This window comes from Cucurbita pepo, chromosome 6 (assembly GCF_057944985.1).
Source record: "Cucurbita pepo subsp. pepo isolate OVF chromosome 6, ASM5794498v1, whole genome shotgun sequence".
Lineage (NCBI taxonomy): Eukaryota > Viridiplantae > Streptophyta > Magnoliopsida > Cucurbitales > Cucurbitaceae > Cucurbita > Cucurbita pepo.
The window spans coordinates 4,676,706-4,696,045 of NC_141803.1; the positions used below are offsets into that span (position 1 = coordinate 4,676,706).

The following is a 19,340-nucleotide window of genomic DNA, read 5'->3' on the forward strand; positions in this document are numbered from 1 at the left end:
GAATGATGTTATACATGATGTTGATATGTCTTAAAATGATTCTAATTGACTATGACTTTTTAGTCAATGATTAGTTGAACTATGCTGAAGTTGACTATTATAAATATTAGAACAAGTCAGTAACCAATATTAAAATTCAAACAAGGGTGTCTCCGGCTCATTATAGCCACCGTCATTCAAGTGGAGTCCCATCCCAATATCCGTTCATCATCGATCACTTCAAACAAGAGAAAAAGAAGCGAAAGTTTAGAACTAAAAGCCCACATTTTTTTCAACATAGTCCTACGATTAATCTAATATAGTTCAAATGACTTAAAAAGTTGTGTTGAAATGACTTAAGAAACGTTTTTTTTCAACTCTTTCCTCTTAGATGTCGGGAATCATTGTGGGTGGTTGTAGTAGTTATTGCTCATGAGAGTAGCGTTTAAAGCCCGTTTGTGGGTGCGGTTGTAGTAGTTTTCGCTCGTGATAGTAGCGCTTAAAGCCCGTTTGTGGGTGCGGTTGTAGTAGTTGTCGCTCGTAAGAGTAGCGTTTAAAGCGTGTTTGTAGGTATGGTTGTAGTAGTTGTTGCTCTTGAGAGTAGTAAATATTGTGTAGCTCATATAGTTGAGTATAGCTTCCATTAAAAGATTAAAAGATTCATTTTTTTTTTTTTTTTTTTTTTTTTTAATATGTATTTGGATGACGTGTCCCTCCCAATGGATCCCAATATGGCCGATCAACTGCCAGCAGTACCGCCAAATCCCTGATCTTCTACAAATTTTATCGCCCCCAATTTTCTCTCTTCAATCGCCCGAGCCCTAACCCTAATTCTGGTCCTGTAATTTTCCATCATTTATCATTCATCGTTTCTTCTGATTTGAAAATTTTCCGGTGATCCCACGTTCTTTTGTAATTGTTTGAGAAATGGTATCCCCTGAAAATCCAAATTGGTTGTTTGATTATAGTTTGATCGACGACATCCCTGTACCGGATGCGAATTTTCCGGTCATGAGTTCAAGCTTCTCCTGGGCTGTTCAGCCCTTTAATGGCTCCCCTGATGCCGGGTAATCTTCAGATCCCTGTCAATTACTCGTTTGAGCTTGTTTTTATTTTTCTTATTGAACTTAAATTGGGTTTGCTGCATCGAATGTACTTTTATTTTGGGGGAAGATAATACTTTCCGGATTTTCGTGGCATGTCAAAGTTGTTAGGAATCCTGCCGTCCAGATTAATTTTCGAGATTATTTCTTTAAAGCAAGATTTCAAACTTGTTTTGAACATTTTTATATTGAGTTAGTAATTGGTTCGTCCTACTTATGACATGAAGATTGAGAGATTTTGGGGGAATGGTGTATAGATACTATACTTCTAATTCTGTTTGGTGAAGTATCACATCGTTGACCAAATTGATTTAGTATCCACGGGGTTGATAGGTGTAAACAACAAGACATTGGGGGTATGACTATCCCAAGAACTATTTATTGTTGTGTTTTTGGAAACTGTAAGACTGTAAGGGTGATGAGCCAAGGATGTCATACCATTGTGCATCTTGGCTTCTATGTTTGTATATGCTCACTTCTTTCTCCTTTGATGTTATTCTAGTGTGGAAATTGATGGATCATTGGCAGATTTGGATGGTCGTCTAGAATCTGGCTCAAAGAAGAGGTATGAAACCTTCATTATTACTTTCTAATCTGGTCTGTTTGGTAGAATCAGAGCCTTTTGCCTTGTAATAGCATGCTAGGTTTGAATGTCTTCCCATAACAACAATCTGGGACTTGAGATCATTAGAAATATCTTAGGACTATTGTTATTGTCACAAGTAGAGCTGCATGGTTTGAATGAATCATCAGATTTGACTTCAGGATTTCTTGGTGTTTTAATTGACTTTCAGGAAGCATTTTAATTAGTCATCACTTGTAATTTTGAGTTCCTTTAATTTAAAGTCCCCAGAAGTTTGTATCAAGGTTATGTTTTAATGGCCTCAAAATTAGGCGTACAGGCTAAGCTGATCTCTTTTAGTGGTTGGGGGTAATATAAGGGTGCTATCGCTTGTTTTATGACTGATGGAATTTAAGCCTCTAAGATTTTTGTTGAGATGTAAGGTCTTTACCCCGTGCAGTGTCACGGTCGTATGTCTTGCGTGTGGGGGTCACAACCTACTTTCTCTAAGTGAGGTTGTGATACACAGCACACAGGATACCTGTCTCCTTATTGGTTGTGAGTTAACTGGAGAGTGGAGAGCATTTGGTTTGGTTGGGAGTTAGCGATATAGCTTTGATCCTTCGTTCAATCAGATCCTTCGATCAATCCACTGATTGTTTTTGGTTTCTATTGTAATTATTATATTGCATACAGTTGAAAGTTTCAAGTTGGTATTGCATATGATTTAGTAAAAGGTTGTTGATCCATTGGTTTGCTTTCATGTATGTTCTCCGGGGTGAAATTTGGCTAAACATGTTTAAATATATTGAGCTGATTTAAGTAAGCCTAGATAGAGCAATAATAACAGAACAGAAATTAGAAGTGGAAAGAGAGATCTAATATGGCATCAAATGAAGTACACGTTTTCTGCTGCAGGGTGAGATCTGAATCATGTAGTGCATCAAGCTCCAAAGCATGTAGGGAGAAATTGCGGAGGGATAGGCTCAATGACAAGTACTTCCCCTGACCCGAACCAATGGGCAATCATCGCACATTTGCCCGTTCTATATTTTTGACCATTATATGTTGTCCCAACAAAAGCATGATTCTTATGATGAATCTCATAACAGGTTTTTGGAACTAGGTTCAATTTTGGATCCTGGAAGACTACCCAAAACTGACAAGGCAGCGATTTTAGTTGACGCTGTTCGAATGGTGAATCAGTTACGTAGTGAGGCTCGGAAACTGAAGGAATCAAATTCAAGTCTCCAGGAGAAGGTTAAAGAGTTGAAGGCAAGTCTCCATGGCTTTTTTTTTTTTATGCATTTCCATGGAGAAACCGAAACTCGTGAATGATTATACAGTTTCCTCTCTTCCTATCTCGTGTAGGCCGAGAAGAATGAGCTTCATGGCGGGAGGCAGAAGCTCAAGGCAGATAAGGAGCAGCTAGAGCAGCAAGTAAAGTCCATGCCTGCTCAACCTGGCTTCTTACCTCCTCCACCAATCCCCACATTTGCTTCTCAGGGTCAAGCTCCTGGCAATAAGCTAGTTCTTTTCGTTGGTTACCACCCAGGTGTTGCCATGTGGCAGTTCATGCTACCTGCTGCAGTAGACACGTCACAGGACCACGTGCTCCGGCCACCTGTCGCCTAACTCGGTGGCAACTAAGGTTTGCCTGAGAAAAATCATTGGCAGCATCTGGTTGCTTGACTAATATACTAGTATTTCTTTAGTTAGTAGGGCTGTCAATTGATTTTGGGGTTGGCTATCTTATTTGTCATTGGACACTTGAGAACTCAAAGCCGTTTTGAGTTCTACAATTGTAAATGTATACAAAGAATTGATCATAAAAAGTAGATTATAAAGCAAAAGAAAATGGTGTTTATAAGCTTAATTTTCGAGAAACTAAAAACAAAATACAAATGGTCATCAAAATATTAATAAAATTCAAAGGTTATTTGCTTCCTATACCTATCCCCAAGTGTGCATAAGAGATTTGAAACGAACATGTTACACTTACAAGGTTAGTAAGAATGTTAGTAAGAATAAGAACTTAGGGACAGTGCCTCTAATTAGTGGACCTCCCAAATAAAGTGAGAATTCCTGAATAAAAAACTGAATAAAAAAGGTAAGGTAAGGGGAGTAGTTTAGTTTTGTGCATCCGAGGAAGTAGCTCCCAACTCTTGTAACATACTAGAGCCCTAGGTGGCGAAGAGGTGACATCGAGGTGCTAAATCTTCCCGTCGATGTGAGCTCTTGGAGAAGATCAACATGTCATCCCTAGAGTAACTTTTATCCATTGAGGGACGGTAGTCAACCAAACCTTTTTCATGGGGCAATTTGTTGAAAGAAACCTCCGATAGGACCTCGGTGACTAAAATGTATGCGAGGAAGTGTGTGAGATCCCAGATCGGTTGGAGAGGAAAATGAAGCATTCTTTATAAGAGTGTGGAAACCTCTCCCTAACAAATGCGTTTTACAAACTTTGAGGGAAAACTCAAAAGAGAAAACTCAAAGAGAACAATATTTGCTAGCGGTAGGCTTGGACCGTTAAAGTGTGGAGGGCTATTTTGGGTATTTTGTTAGGTGGTTTGTCATGGATGCTTTTGTAAGTGGGCATCCTTTTGGCAATGGTCTTGTGAATAGAAGGATGTGGAGACATGGGAGCTCTAGCATCCTCCTTGATATCAGAAAAGGCTCTATCAACCATTCAGCAAGGGTTAGACAAGCTAAGTTTATAACAAAACTAATACCTTAGCTCAAGGTAGATGGAGAATAACAACAAGAAAAAGCCCCTTACAAAGATCTTCCATTCTTTGTTAGTGGGTTTCTAGTGGCCCTGTAAAAGGGAAATCATAGATAGAACAAGACGGGTCTGATACAGACCAGCACAAGAACACCATCACATTCAAATTATTCATAATATCGTATCGACTATCGAAGTCGGTTCTAATGGCACGTCTATTATTTACATTACAAAACAGCTAGTTTGGAACAGAGATAATACTATAGCTGTGTTATTTACAAAGGTGCCATTAAACGAAACGCCATTAAACGAAACGCCATTAAACGAACACTGTATCAACTCTTCTCTATATTTGCCATATACACCCCATCAGTAAAACTTCCAGGAGAAACAAAAGAATGAACAGCAAACCAGAGGGATCATATTCTTATAGACCAACACTTTTCATCAGCAAAATAGAATAGTAACTAAAGAGATGAGAGTTGAGCAAAGTTCCTAGAATTATTTACCTCTACTCAAGCTCATCACATAAGTGGTCTTCATAATGATTCTCCACTCCCAGGCCACTTTTATGATTATTTACAGACTTGGGTTGAGACTCCATGCTTAGGCTCTCTGTACAATTATTTACATCATTAAGCTGGGTCTGTGACCTTGGGCATTCATATTCATTTACAGTACCCTTGGTTTCTGTCACCATCTTGTAACCATGCCTACCGGTTCCTTCGGGTCCGTTTCCGATAACAGAGCTGTGAGGAATCGTGACATTCCTCCATGATTGCCTTCCATTTTCAGATCGGCCAGATTTCGGGTCGCTACTACTATTTAAGAACCTGAATTTCAGAGGAAAAATTTGATGAGAAACAAAGAAACTTGCGTCGAGCACGTGTAATAGTAGGCATTCTATTCGCGTATAATTTACAAAGACGTTCTGTCTTCCTAAATAATGTAACAGCCCAAGCCCACCGCTAGTAGATATTGTCCGTCCCCTCACGGTTTTATAACGCGTCTTCTTGGGAGAGGTTTCTACACTCTCATAAAGAATGTTTCGTTCTCCTCCCCAACCGATGTGAGATCTCACAATCCACCCCCCTTCGAGGTCCAGTGTACTTGCTGGCACACCACCTCGTGTCCACCCCCTTCAAGGCTCAGCCTCCTCGCTGGCACATCGTCCGGTGTCTAGCTCTGATACCATTTGTAACAACCCAAACCCACCGCTATCAGATATTGTCAGTTTTGGAGTTTCCCTTTCGAGCTTCCCCTCACGGTTTTAAAACGCGTTTGCTAGGGAGAGGTTTCTACACCCTTATAAAGAATGCTTCGTTCTCCTCCCCAACCGATGTGAGATCTCACAGATAATGTCTGACTAAGCCGGTTATTTGAGTGTAAAAAATATATATATGGACATATATAAGTTCAACCCTCTTCAGATTCTTCTTAATCATGGCTCTTTTTAGCATGATCTTTTTGTTTCCTATGAGTCAATCACAAGCTGGAAAATAAAGCTCACCTTGTCTGCGGAAATTTGGGCGGCTGAAGATGGTCAAAAACTGGAATCAGGTCTTTTGACCGAGCTTCGATCATACGAGTAGGAATCCTTTCGATTTCGAGTTCTCCATAACAATCTATTTCATCTCGTTCAACTCCATCTCTTGCCATCACTTGAAAATATATCTGGTCATCAATAACAAAAAGTGCAGGCACGTAAATCTCAAACAAAAAACAAAGGCCTACTTCTTAAAGACATGAATCAAACAGTAAATACCTCAGGTTTTGTCCACAGTGGAGTAAGAGCAGCATGCATCTGCAGCTCCGCTTCTGAAATATACAGGTGATATTGTTCCTCTCCACAAGTCTCTGCCTTCAAGACAGTGCCACTAGCTTCAAGAACAATAGAGTTCCCATTCATTTCTTCACAATAATTTTTCTTGCAATCGAAACCTCCGCTGTCACCGTATATGTCGATGCTATTATCTTGAGCTCGACAGTTATGCTTTTGAGATATATTCCATTTCTGGATAGGTTCAACCACTAGTCTTGCATCCAGCTCGGGGGCTAATTCAAGAGCTGTGCTAGATCTCGGCAAAACTATAGTTGAATCTAAACCCACTCGCAATGCGTACTGTATCATATTGCCAGATGGAGAAAAAACTAATATGTCGTACCTCGCCTCAGACGATCCATTGTCTACGTGCAAAGCATTTCCCTTGCATTCATGGAAAGTTGAAGCAATAGCTCCCAAAACAATACCCGCTCGACCAGTTGCAGCGGCTGCAGCACTACTGACAGTGCCCCGCCAGCCATTACTTCCATGGTGTAGTCTAGTAATTGGAGAAAGTGTAGGTGGGCTACCAGTAGCACACAGGCTCTGTTTACTAGACACGTGCGAACCAGAGTCAACTTGTCGAACGATTTGTCGTGCAGGAACTACAGGACCGCCATTTCTAGTAATAGAGCTAATGTCAGCAGATGGGATATTCACCTGCCCTCCAGAAGGGTTTATAGCAAAGAGATGGCTCGTCCCTCTAGAGGAACTAATCATGATCCAGTTGCTATCGTAGCTGAAACTGATGTCTTGTATGACCTGAAAATCGAACCAGAAATATGATTACGATAATAAACAATGGCTGAAACAGTCCAAAATCGAACTAAAATTGCATTACTCTTACTGCGTTAGTGAAGCCTCTTTGCAGTCTGTACAAATGGCTATAAGATGCAGATGAATCCGAGCGCGAACTTGGCATAATTTTAAAAACGTTTACGCTATGACCCTGAACAGAAGCCGTTACCAAGATGATGCCACTCGGATTAAAGCATAGAGCAGAAATCGGGCTCTTATGTGCCTTAAACTGGGTGATGATCACTTTGCTGACAATGTCTTTCACAATAACCTGAAAACCAAAAGTAGAAGGGAAGAACAAGATCAAACATTGTCAAGAAAAAACACTACAGAGGAAGAAAAAGAAGAAGTTGAAGAAAGTAAGAAACAAACTAAAGATTAATACAGACCATTCCAACACTATCTGTATCTGCCGCATGGCCATTAAGAGCTCCAATACCCTGAGCACCTGATTGAAGAGAATTGTAGCTTTCGGGTAAGAGATCGGAGTAATACCTCGACAGTTTCTTAATACTCTTGTCGCCGAGCGTAACAATGCCCGCTGCAAGTTGTTTACTCGATTCCTTTGCATAGTGAGCAACTAAACTTCCATTTGAAGAAGAATGAGAAAAACTAGCAGAAGGTTTTAAATGCTGTGGAATCACTCGTCCTGTATTTGACACCGTGATCGGACTACCACTATAAGCCAGCCATCTAGGTCCGACTGCAAGGGGTCCATAACCTATACCTCCTCCAGATCCAGGAAAACCAGAAACAACAGGATTTGTAAGAATTATATGTTCCTTCTCCAAAGTTGTAGCATTGATGCAGTGTATCTGTTGCACAAACGACTCGAATTCTTACCAACTAAACTGTTTCCTGTTCTTTAATTGTTTAGAAACAGATTTGTGTAAGCAAACATACCTGAGTTGCCAGAGAAATGGCAACGACCAAGGGACTGCATCTCACCGAATAAACGACTGATCTAAATTTGAGCTCATCCACGTAAGTTTGGGACTTCAGCGAATAAAATCTAACAAAAGTAGGCATAAAATTCCCATCTACTAGTTCCTGGCCCTTCGAGATGGCTGCATTGCCAGAAGAGGCTAATTGATCCTGTATGTTAAAAGCAGCAGCAATGGAACCAGAAGCCGAAAGTACTAGCAATGGCCTACTTTCTGCAAACTTATCTCCTGATCTCATTGATGGTATTGGTCTGGGTAACACTTGCATGTACGAAACAGAACCATCATAACGAGAAACAAGAACTTGGACATTATTTGCTTCCTCGACATCCCAAACCTGGAAACCGGAACGAAAACCCAACAGAAGCACCCGTCGAATGACATTGTCATCCCTCTCTAACTTGTCAAAGCCAGCCCAGTTCACCTTCATTATTTGGCAATCGAATATGAATCAATAATCACCGATTTATGAACAAAACACAGTAAAATCGAAGGGCGCTAACGTTATACAGATAAAGATTACCAGATTTATGAGTAAAGTCAAACGAAACGTTACTGATCTTGGAGATATCTACTGATACTAAGATGCATTTAAAGCCAAAGAACATTCAGCATATAAGGATAGCAAAAAATAATTGAAATACTGAAGCAAAACTTCTTTAATTTCCAGAATTATTTCACAAAGGCTACTTCCATTGCTTCATCAATCAAGCTTTTAAAACGCAATAATCCACAGACAAGCTAACAGCTTCTGTTTTGCCTAATGAACAACTACAAGAAAAAATGGAAATAATTCCCAAATTTGGGCCATCAAGAACATGGTGAGTACCATTCCAATAAGTTGTCAAAGACATTACATGGATGATCTATGCCGGTAAAATCATATATACCAACACAGGAATACTCATTATTCCCAACTTGGCACACAGTACGTTGGTCAGGAACTCCACGGTAATTAGTAGATGGGCCATATTTGACCGAGAGCGAGTCTTACATACGAGCCCAAAAATTCTAAATAAGCATATAGAGAGTCAGTAACCTAAGCTAAAGATAGTTGAAATACCTTGGTGAATAAAACTTAAAAACAACTGGAAAGATAAGTAATAAACACCTTGGTGAATAAAACTTAAAAACAACTGGAAAGATAAGTAATAAACTTTCGAATGACAAGTTAGCTACTTACTAGTAAATTAATTATTCATCAAGATTATTTTAACTTTTCTTTCCAGATATAGAAGATGCAAGCCAACCAAGGACGAAACCAACGGGCTAGAGACTACAAGGAATCCATTTCTATACATGTGTTTTCATTGTTGAAAACTTACTCCGGTTATTTTGGTGTGGTAAAAAGTACTGGATTCACATGCTTTACTTGTTATGTATGAGTTTCAAGACTAGTTTTCGAAGTAAATTATCTCTGTCAGATGGTAACTCCTGTGCATCGAATTGTCGATGAGCGGTGTTACAAGTTGGTCGAGTGCATAAATGAGCTGCAAATGCTGGAAAAGGTTCACCAGCCCATTTCCATTTTTTATGCCGTATACATGCATCAGCCTATTATGAAATTTCACCATATAACGCTTCCTCAATCACAGAAACAACTTAAAACCACAAAAACCAAAAGGGCCCACCAGAACTCATCATTGTTCCAACAAATATCATAAATAAACAACAAATCATTATAAAATTCAAGTAGAAGCTTACCTGGGATCCTTTTGCTTCACCATCCTTATCCACCAAAGAAGATGCCACTGATGCAGCCGACCGTGCCACAGTCGAAGCACCAGAAGAAACGTTCTTCATGTAGCTAGAGAAGGCCCGGAATGAACTTGATATGAAACCATGAGCCCGCCCAGAGCGAGCTACGGATCCCTGTTGCTTTAGAGCTCCATCATTCCTCATCCCCAGAATCAAAGTGAACAAAACACCCAATACCCAAAACACAAGAATCACCAATTCTTCAGATTCCACTCTAATCATAACCCCAGGCTGTTTCTTCTTCAATCCCCAGCAATTACTGAAAGGCAAGAAACAGCCCCTCTAAATTTCAACACATTCGATTTCAAGCCCCCAATAACCCACAAAAAGAATCGATCAATACAACGAAATCGCTTCAAATCCGATCCTGAATCATTTGAATCACCCCAGTTTTGCGCAAAAACAAAAGGCAACGAAAAGGGTGCAGCAAACCCAATACACAAAATCTCAATACCCAGAAGAAAAAAGCAGGCAACAAAAGAAATTCGAAGTAAGTACTCTTTTCCTTACCTGAAACGAGCTTTTGGAACTCTCTTTAACTTTGCCAAAAGAATTTAAAAAAAAAAAACAAAAACAAAAACAAATCAAATAAAAACAAAAAGAAGCTAAAATTCAAAAGGGAAAATGAAATCCCAAAAGTTTAAATAATGAAATCAATCAAATATAGAACATATTAAGTCGAAAACCGATTAAGAAACGGAATACGGCCAAGAAATCACCGGAAAGGATCTGAGAAAAAGAGAGAATCAAGGAGGGGGAAGAAAAGGGGCATTCGGGTATTCGGATAACGGAGAAGAAGTAATTATCTTCGTTTCGGCAAATAAAAGCGACTCGTTCTTCTCTCTCTCTTCGAGAATTTGATATATTTAATCGCGAAATCAGGGATTTGAGTATTATGAATTTTCTTTCGATCACCCGAAGTCTCTGAAAACCAATCGCCAATTCCCTCGCACGTCTCTCCCTTTTCCCAACCCTATCAATTTCTCTCTCTAGAAACTCAAAAACTAAGAAAGTTATGAACTTTAGGGCCAAGGGAACAACAAAAACGCTCCTAACAAATGGAGGGTAGAATGGTCATTCAAAATATTTCGAGAATCGATCAATTTGGACTATAAAAGTTAGGTTGGGTTAGACTTTTTTTTTTACTTGAGTTGGTTTGCGGGTTGACATTTTTTTTATCGGGTCAACCTATGACCTTACTTTTAAGATTATTACGAAAACTACGTGTGCAACCGTTGTTAGTGGACGTTATGACTTATGAATGTTCATTAGTGTAACACGTACGGTTGATAAAGTATTATATTTATAAATGATTTTAAAAAAGAGCAACCCGACAACCTAACCCAGCTCGTGTAGGTTCTGAAAAATTACGTTAGAGATGGGTTTGAAAGAATAAGATTTGATTTTATTATCGGTTGAAATATGTCAATAAAATAATATCTAAGGAATAAATTTTAACATTTAGAAGGGTATAATTGGAATTTTTTAATATATAGAAATAAATTAAAAAAGAAAAATAATAATTTGTTTAGTCTATATAATCAAAATTCAATATTTAAATATTATTTTTAAGTTTTTAAAAACATTTTTTCATTTAAAATATTTTTTAATTTTTAAAAAATATATTTTATTTTTTCATAATTTATTAAACATATTTGAATTTTTGGTCACATTCTAAAAACAAAAATAATTTATTAAAAAAATATATTTTTTAAAATTTTTTAAAAATTAACTTAAATTTTGAAAACACGAGAACCTACAAGGTAAAGTAGTGTTTGTGCGTTTAATTTTTAAAATAGAAAAAAGATGTGAAATAAACTTTAAAATTTTTAGAATTTTAAAAAATTGTCTGTTACGTATCATCATCAGCCTCACGTTTTTAAGGTGCGTCGTAGTAGAACTGATACTTATTTAGATACTGTCTTCTTTGGATTTTTCCTTTCGAGTTTCCCCATATCTATCAACGGTGGATTTAGGCTATTACAAATGGTATCAGAGTTAGATACCGAACAGTGTGCCAACAAGGACACTAGACCCCCCAAAGGTTGGTTGAAGAGGGTAACGAAGCATTATTTGCAAGGGTATAGAAACCTCTCCCTAATAAACACGTTTTTAAATCGTGAGGCTAGCGGTGATACATAACGGGCTAAAGTAGACAGTATCTACTAACGGTGGGCTGTTAAAAGATTGAGTATAGATTCCCCGCCTTTTTTTGTTTGGCCAAACTATTCCAATTTTAGTCTCTTTCCAAATCACAACATCCAAAAGCAACATGATTGGATAAGCTACAAGTTGCAGGAACAATGTCCAATCTAACCTACAAAACACATCAACTTGTGCTGATGAGAAATCATGCACTTGTTCAAAGCATCCAACCTAGGAACATCTTTTACTTTGAAGCAAAGTTGTGACTAGGCAAGGATATCGCTGCTTGTCTTGTTTCGGAGGAGGTAAGAAAGGTGTAATGCCATAAGCCACTGCTAGCAGATATTGTCTGTTTTGGTCTGTTACGTATCGTCGTTGGCCTCACGATTTTAAAACGTGTCTACTAGGGAGAGGTTTTTTCCACATCCTTAAAAGGAATGTTTTGTTCTCTTCTCCAACCGATGTGGGATCTCACAATCCACCCCCCTTGGAGGCCCAACGTCCTCGCTAGCACACCGTCCGGTTTCTTAACTCAGATATCATTTGTACTACCCTAAACCCACCGCTAGCAGATATTGTCTGCTTTAGCATATTACGCATCGTTGTCAGCCTCACGATTTTAAAACGCATCTACTAGGGAGAGGTTTCCACACCCTTACCAGGAAGGCTCCGTTCCCCTCTCCAACCGATGTGAGATCTCACAATCCATCCCCTTGGGGGCCCAACATCCTCGTTGACACACCGCCCAGTGTCTAACTCTGATACCATTTGTATTGCCCTAAGCTCACCGCTAGCAGATATTGTCCACTTTAGCCCATTATGCATCGTTGTCAGCCTCACGATTTTAAAACACATCTACTAGAGAGAGGTTTCTACACCCTTACAAGGAATGTTCCGTTCCCCTCTCCAACTGATGTGGGATCTCACAATCCACCCCCTTGGAGCCCAACATCCTCGCTGACATACCGCCCGATGTCTGGCTCTAATACTATTTGTAATGCCCTAAGCCCACTGCTAGCAAATATTGTCTGATTTGGCCCATTACGCATCGTCAACCGCCTCACAATTTTAAAACGCATCTACTAGGGAGAGGTTTCCACATCCTTACAAGGAATGCTCCGTTCCCCTCTCCAACCGATGTGGGATCTCATAATCCACCCCCCTTGGGGACCCAACGTCCTTGTTGACACACCGCCTGATATTTGGCTCTAATACCATTTGTAATACCCTAAGCCCACCGTTAGCAGATATTATCCACTTTGACCCATTACACATCATCATAGCCTCACAATTTTAAAACAAGTCTACTAGGGAGAGGTTTCCACACCTTTATAAGAAATGCTTCATTCCCCTCTCCAACCGACGTGGGGTCTCACAAAAGGACTAGCTCACTAGTTGGTTCTTATAAGCCTGAAAAGCTGAAAGAACGGACCGACTCCTAGTATATCCAAATATTCAATATCTAGCATGAACCTGAACTACATAGAAGAAACAGGGGCAGGGAAGTCTAAAACTTTTCCTGTCTCATTCAAAAACATGTAATGTTCTACAGAAATTGTCCATTTCATAAGTAGGTTAGCTGTCTTTCCTGCATAAGTCACCATGTAATAATGCTAACATAAAGTGACTAATTATCTATACATGTTCTAAATGGCTCAAGAGGTTGTCATAACATCCCAGCGCCAAATTGTCCCATCTTCACAGCAGCTCAGAATTATACTGAAACACAAACCAATGTTTTTTCTTTTCTTTTTACATGTTCGATGTCGACTGAAACGAACGAGATATCGATAAATTGGAGAGTTCATATGTAACAAGAACATTGCTTACCTTCCATCAAAGGACATGGCTGTCTGTCTGATGGGAGACTTCGACTGGGCATGAGACAGCCTAGATGAGAAAATGAACAAGAAAACTTGTGAGTCATGCTGGAGTTAAGAAACCAGTGTTAAAATATAAAAGAGTTGGACAAACCTTGCAATAAGAACTGGGGGGCTTGACTGAAGTTCCCAAACAAAAATCTTTCCTTCCCTATTTCCTGGAGTATTAAAAAAAAGAACAGGGAGATCTCCATGGATCAGTTGACAATTTGAATTTACGAGAATTATGTTGTGAAACAAACCAAATCCACTGCTAGCTGATATTGTCCTCTTTGGACTTTCCCATTCGGGTTTTCTCTCAAGGTTTTAAAACGTGTTTGCTAGGGAGAGGTTTCCACACCCTTATAAGGAATGCTTCGTTCCCCTCTCCAACCGATGTGGGATCTCATAATCCACCCCCCTTGGAGGCCAGCGTCCTCGCAGGCACACCGCTCGGTGTCTAGCTCTGATACCATTTGAAACAGCCCAAGCCCAAGCCCACCGCCCGTAGATATTGTCATCTTTGAGCTTTCCAAACACGTCTGCTTGGGAGAAGTTTCCACATCCTTATAAGGAATGCTTCGTTCTCCTCTCCAACCGATGTGGGATCTCTGTTGCAATGCCTTGGCATGAGTTAGGTGATATGATTTCGAAGCATAAAACGATACATGGCACGGAATTACCTATCGCAGCTGCATTATAATGAAAATCACAGGAAAACTTGATGAACCAAATATCACATTCAGGAACAGGGTACTTCTGAAGAATATCCACAGTACCCTAAAGAAGAAAAAGATGGTAGACTTTCAGAATAGTGTGTGAATAGATCCAGAGAAATTGGTATGATATATCCCAGAAATAAAGTAGGTTTGAGGATCAGACCTCTCCAGGTGACTGCTCCTTCATTTTAGGTTCCCACAACACTATTTCATTGTCAACACTCTGGAATACACAAACATAATCCTTATTACAGGTACTGATAATAATATAAAAACATCTAATAACAACAATTTATCCATTATCTTTCTGGGGCCAAGGGCGTAACGGCTCAAGCCCACCGCTAGCAAATGTTGTCTTCTTTGGGTTTTCCCTTTTGGGCTTCTCCTCAAGGTTTTTAAAACGCGTCTGCTAGGGAGAGGTTTCCACATCCTTATAAAGGGTGTTTCATTCTCCTCCCAACCGATGTGAGATCTCACAATCCACACCCCTTCAAGGCCCAGCGTCCTCGCTAGCACTCGTTCCCTTCTCCAATCGATGTGCCACAATCCACCCCCCTGGGGCCCAGTGTCCTTGCTGGCACACCGCCTCATGTCCACCCCCCTTCGGGGCTCAGCCTCCTCACTAGCACATCGCTCGGTGTCTGGCTTTGATACCATTTGTAACGGCCCAAGCCCACCGCTAACAAATATTGTCCTCTTTGGGCTTTCCCTTTAGGGTTCCCCCTCAAGGTTTTTAAAACGCGTCTGCTAAGGAGAGGTTTCCACACCCTTATAAATGGTGTTTCGTTCTCCTCCCTAATCGATGTAGGACCTCACAAAGAAGATAGCCACATAGGCTTGTGGCTTGGGGTCCACGGAATCAGCATGCCAGTTCAAGATTTCTAAAACTAGAAAATCCTAGATATCTTCCAAAGTTGACATTAGAGCATGTCCATCGTAAACATATATAAGTTACGAAGCACAAAATACAGATGCGAGACACCGATACGACATGTCATATTTTTAAAATCTTAAACATAGACGCTGCAAGGACACATTTATTAAATAATAACTTTAAAATATATCACGTTTATACAAGAAGAAAATTCAAGGTCAATGTGTGTTTATATGATTAAAGAAGAGCTTGATGTACTTTGCTCTACAAATTTATTATTTTTGTCATATATGTGTTCATTTAGTATACTTAATAAGTGTTCGATGCATGCCTAACAAATATTGTAGCTATTTTGACTATGTACAACTAGTGTTTAAAACATCTATTGCACTAACAAGTGTCAGAGCGTTCAAGTACCTAACGTGTACGATAAATTATTGACTCCCCGTATTACAAAAATAGACTAAACAAATAAGCAAAGCATACCTAGGGTGTGTTGGGAATGTTACTAAACTAGAGTGCTTTTAACTCTTTCCAAAACATGAAATGTAACACGATAATCTTGGGTGAGAAGTGCTCGTGGGGTACGACAACAGTGCTTTTGGCACGGCAAAGACACTCCCATATATACTCTTAAAGTCACCTAGAAAACTCGATATCAACGGAAAGAGAAGCTGGCTGACCTTTGAAAGAATAAAATCACCAAGCCACCTACTGCAGTCAACATAATTGGAATGAACTGATGCTATGAACACCTGAATCAGCAAAACATATTTAGATTCAGAGGATAAATGTGAATCTGAAACATGAAAATGTATGATACTTACTGGGAACTGGACATACTTTGTGGGAAATTTTGATGGAAGATCTGTCCAGGTAAACGATTTTTCCACGTATGTCCAGAACTCTGAAGCAAGCAACAACACGAAGAGCTAGTTTAACAAAAACTGAAACTTAGCCTTTACACATTAGAAGTTCGAATCGATATCGTGGAACAACTTGGACAATGAATTCAGATAGAACGAAGCCACAGGGCACGAAAATAAGAAAATCAAAATCCAATGAGGTTCTGTTGGTTGAATTATAATTCATACTTGAACCAGTAAGACGAAAAAAGAAACTGAATACTTAATCTTAATAGAATATCATTGGCAATTGGTTTAAGCAAAGACATAAATGCAATGCCCTACCTTTCATTGACCAAATTTTTACAGTGTTGTCCATGCCACAGCTTGCGATGCGATAAATATCGGATGGATGGAAATCCTAAAGCAAATACAACGTCAGTAAAATTTATATACTCGGTTTCAAACCCGACCCAAAGATGAGTGCATAAAACTTCACTAAACATACAACTAGAAGATCGAATATAGTCTATCCTTACCACGCTTAAGACCTCATTACGATGACCACCTGCACCAGCGAATACCAAAATGCAAATACCTGTATGAACATTCCATAATCGAACAGATTCGTCCTGGACACTTCAAACCATTAGTCAAGGTAATTTTAAGAGAATGTAAGGATATATCTTAATTCTTATCCAAAACGAATCGAAGGGTATAGTTCGGCACCATACTTTGCTAGCAGAGATCACAAGTGATGGTTTCAGTGGCTGAGTCCTGATTTCGTTTATTGAATCACCATGACCAACAAAACTCTGCAGAGAAGAGCAGATCCAAGTAGTAGGAAATAAGTCAAATCTAAGCTCCATGGCTAGTTCATCTAGCTGACTACAGTATGCAAATATTATGTTCAAGAGCAGATCCATGTTTATGAACCTCCCACCCTCTCTTTCCCTTAGCTATGAATTGGATGGTGCTTGCAATTTTAAGGACTATTCATTTCCCTTCTGTATATAGACCGGCAGTATGCTGCTCAGTGAGTGAATTGTTTGTCTATCTCAACTATTTCCTTTCTGTCTATACCGGTTTCATGCTGTACGGGGTGGGTTGTTCGTCCACCTCTTCAATATCTTCAATTATCTTCCTCTTTTTTTATTATCGATTTGTTCATGACATTAAAATATATATAAAAATGGAGGGAAAAATAAAACATGTCCCACAACTGAATCAGCAGGTAACATGTGAGATCCCACATCGGTTCGGGAGGAGAACGAAGCATTCTTTACAAGGGTGTGGAAACCTCTTCCTAGCAGACGCGTTTTACAAACCTTGAGGGGAAGCTCGAAAGGGAAAGCCCAAAGAGGACAATATCTACTACTGGTGGACTTGGGCCGTTACACAACAAGTCTAGAAAAACACCATCCAGTTATATGCATACACATTCTTGAAGAACTACTTTTCGAACTTTCCATTGGAAAATGAAACTATTAAAATCTGACAGTTATGATCCAAAGAGATACCTTATATATCTTTTCACTGCCAGCATCAATAACACGGATTATACCATTGATTCCACCAGCAACAACAAATGGGGAGCCATCGACGTTGAACGCCCAGCTTACAGTGTAAAAAGACTCATCCTTCTGATCTACAAAGCACATGGGGAACTCAATGTAACTTGAGAATATAAATAGATCTGGGGTTGAACTACAACACAGTCACTCACATCTTCGTCGACGTAAGACTGCAACACGGCTATAACACCCCCTTCAAGACATTGATAAACTGTAACCTGCAAAAATATTAAGCAACATTAAAACAGCACCACAGTTTCAAATTCAGCAACCACATCATTGCGTGGAGACAATGTTAGGAACCATGACCTCCACAATGGTATGATATTGTCCACTTTGAGCATAAGCTCTCAAGGTTTTGCTTTTGGTTTCCCCAAAAGGCCTCATGCTAGTAGAGATGTATCCCTTACTTGTACACCCATGATCATCCCCTTAATTAGCAATTGTGGGACACTCTCCCAACAATCCTCCCCTCGAACAAAGTACAACATAGAGCCTCCCCTGAGGCCTATGTAGCCCTCGAATAGTCTCCCTTTCTCGACTCCTTTCTCTGGAGCCCTCGAACAAAGTACACCCTTTGTCAACACTTAAGTCACTTTTGACTACACCTTTGAGGCTATCGACTTCTTCGTTCGACACTTGAGGATTCTATTGACATGGCTACCATGTTAGGAACCACGACTCTCCACAATGGTATGATATTATCCACTTTGAGCATAAGCTCTCATGACTTTACTTTGGGCTTCCCCAAAAGGCCTCATACCAATGAAGATGTATTCCTTACTTATAAACCCATGATCATCCCCTTAATTAGCCAATGTGGGTCGCCCTCCCAATAATCATCGGCCGACAATTTCATAGCACCTGAGTTTTAGGTTACTTAATTAGCCAATGTGGGTCGCCCTCCCAATAATCCTCGGCCGACAATTTCATAGCACCTGAGTTTTAGGTAAAGTAACAAGCACCATTTCTCCTTCAGTAAATCTCAATTAACAAATATCAGAATGCTATTCCTTTATTTACAAGAGTACAATTAGAAGTGGAGGCATTTTAACCTAAACCAATCGGGTTTTACAGCTCAAGCATCACAATTGGGAACCCAAGACATCAAAACACAAACAAGCCCACTCAAAAATCAAACAAAATCCGAAGCCATACGGCGCAGCATTCCAACATATACAGTAAAATCGACGAACTCAATCACCAAGAACGCAATACTAATCGAAATTCATCAAACACTTCGAAAATAAAACATGGGTCACTCCCAAATTTTCCATTCAATGCTGCACAATCCTTCCCCTGCATATTCCAAAGAAATAAAACAACATGTGAAGCGCTCACCCGATTGCCGCCAACAGTGGCAAAGACGTTGAAGTAGCGAGAGTCGATGAAGTTGAAAACTACAGCATAAAGAGGCCTTTTCCCCTCTTGAAGCCGGTTGGTGACCCTGTATTCCCTCTTCCTCGATGGAGTTAACGAACCCACCACTGGTTCGGAGCCTAAAGAGTACTTCGCCATACGCGCAAAATGGCAGAGACAGAGACAGGGAGGGAGTTTGTATAGACGGGCAGAAAGAAGAAGGGCAAAAGTGAGGACTTCGGGCAGGTGATCCGCCCCAATTAATTTAATT

At 39.8% G+C, this 19,340-nt stretch overlaps 3 protein-coding genes across 5 annotated transcripts; 1 reads left to right on the forward strand and 2 right to left on the reverse strand.

Moving 5' to 3' along the window:
• Positions 1-96: 96 nt before the first annotated feature.
• Positions 97-3,520, forward strand: LOC111796646 (transcription factor ILR3). 3 transcript variants are annotated; one of them, XM_087124499.1, is made up of 6 exons: positions 97-820; positions 948-1,046; positions 1,585-1,647; positions 2,563-2,640; positions 2,757-2,919; positions 3,016-3,520. In XM_087124499.1, exons 2-6 carry the CDS (start codon positions 991-993, stop codon positions 3,277-3,279), a joined length of 624 nt encoding a protein of 207 aa, XP_086980625.1. In that variant the 5' UTR covers positions 97-820; positions 948-990; the 3' UTR covers positions 3,280-3,520. The 3 variants fall into 3 exon arrangements, with proteins under 3 accessions (XP_086980625.1, XP_086980624.1, XP_023535130.1); XM_087124498.1 differs by having other exon boundaries at positions 97-815; XM_023679362.2 differs by having other exon boundaries at positions 97-1,046.
• A 966-nt stretch (positions 3,521-4,486) lies between these two features.
• LOC111796593 (autophagy-related protein 18f) lies at positions 4,487-10,705 on the reverse strand. The gene is made up of 7 exons (XM_023679283.2): positions 9,641-10,705; positions 7,896-8,360; positions 7,382-7,807; positions 7,042-7,263; positions 6,138-6,956; positions 5,883-6,046; positions 4,487-5,205 (listed from the first exon to the last, which is right to left on the reverse strand). Exons 1-7 carry the CDS (start codon positions 9,914-9,916, stop codon positions 4,884-4,886), a joined length of 2,694 nt encoding a protein of 897 aa, XP_023535051.1. The 5' UTR covers positions 9,917-10,705; the 3' UTR covers positions 4,487-4,883.
• A 2,636-nt stretch (positions 10,706-13,341) lies between these two features.
• FIE (Transducin/WD40 repeat-like superfamily protein) lies at positions 13,342-19,303 on the reverse strand. The gene is made up of 13 exons (XM_087124606.1): positions 19,052-19,303; positions 17,863-17,928; positions 17,657-17,779; positions 16,871-16,951; positions 16,676-16,768; positions 16,482-16,557; positions 16,119-16,198; positions 15,975-16,046; positions 14,581-14,640; positions 14,382-14,478; positions 13,814-13,877; positions 13,670-13,729; positions 13,342-13,558 (listed from the first exon to the last, which is right to left on the reverse strand). The coding sequence occupies exons 1-13, from the start codon at positions 19,226-19,228 to the stop codon at positions 13,495-13,497; spliced, it is 1,113 nt and encodes a 370-aa protein (XP_086980732.1). The 5' UTR covers positions 19,229-19,303; the 3' UTR covers positions 13,342-13,494.
• Between the last annotated feature and the right edge of the window lie 37 nt (positions 19,304-19,340).

What these genes read in the sequence shown, in the direction of transcription:
- LOC111796646 (XM_023679362.2), top strand. Translation starts at nt 907, where the DNA reads ATGGTATCCCCTGAAAATCCAAATTGGTTGTTTGATTATAGTTTGATC. An exon ending in AATGGCTCCCCTGATGCCGG is followed by an intron (nt 1,047 to 1,584) that starts GTAATCTTCAGA and finishes ATGTTATTCTAG; the next exon opens with TGTGGAAATTGATGGATCAT. An exon ending in GAATCTGGCTCAAAGAAGAG is followed by an intron (nt 1,648 to 2,562) that starts GTATGAAACCTT and finishes TTTCTGCTGCAG; the next exon opens with GGTGAGATCTGAATCATGTA.
- LOC111796593 (XM_023679283.2), bottom strand. Translation starts at nt 9,916, where the DNA reads ATGATTAGAGTGGAATCTGAAGAATTGGTGATTCTTGTGTTTTGGGTA. An exon ending in GTGAAGCAAAAGGATCCCAG is followed by an intron (nt 8,361 to 9,640) that starts GTAAGCTTCTAC and finishes CAAATAATGAAG; the next exon opens with GTGAACTGGGCTGGCTTTGA. An exon ending in CCCAAATTTCCGCAGACAAG is followed by an intron (nt 5,206 to 5,882) that starts GTGAGCTTTATT and finishes TCTGAAATTCAG; the next exon opens with GTTCTTAAATAGTAGTAGCG.
- FIE (XM_087124606.1), bottom strand. Translation starts at nt 19,228, where the DNA reads ATGGCGAAGTACTCTTTAGGCTCCGAACCAGTGGTGGGTTCGTTAACT. An exon ending in AAAAATTTGGTCAATGAAAG is followed by an intron (nt 16,199 to 16,481) that starts GTAGGGCATTGC and finishes TGCTTGCTTCAG; the next exon opens with AGTTCTGGACATACGTGGAA. An exon ending in GCCATGTCCTTTGATGGAAG is followed by an intron (nt 13,559 to 13,669) that starts GTAAGCAATGTT and finishes TTTGTGTTTCAG; the next exon opens with TATAATTCTGAGCTGCTGTG.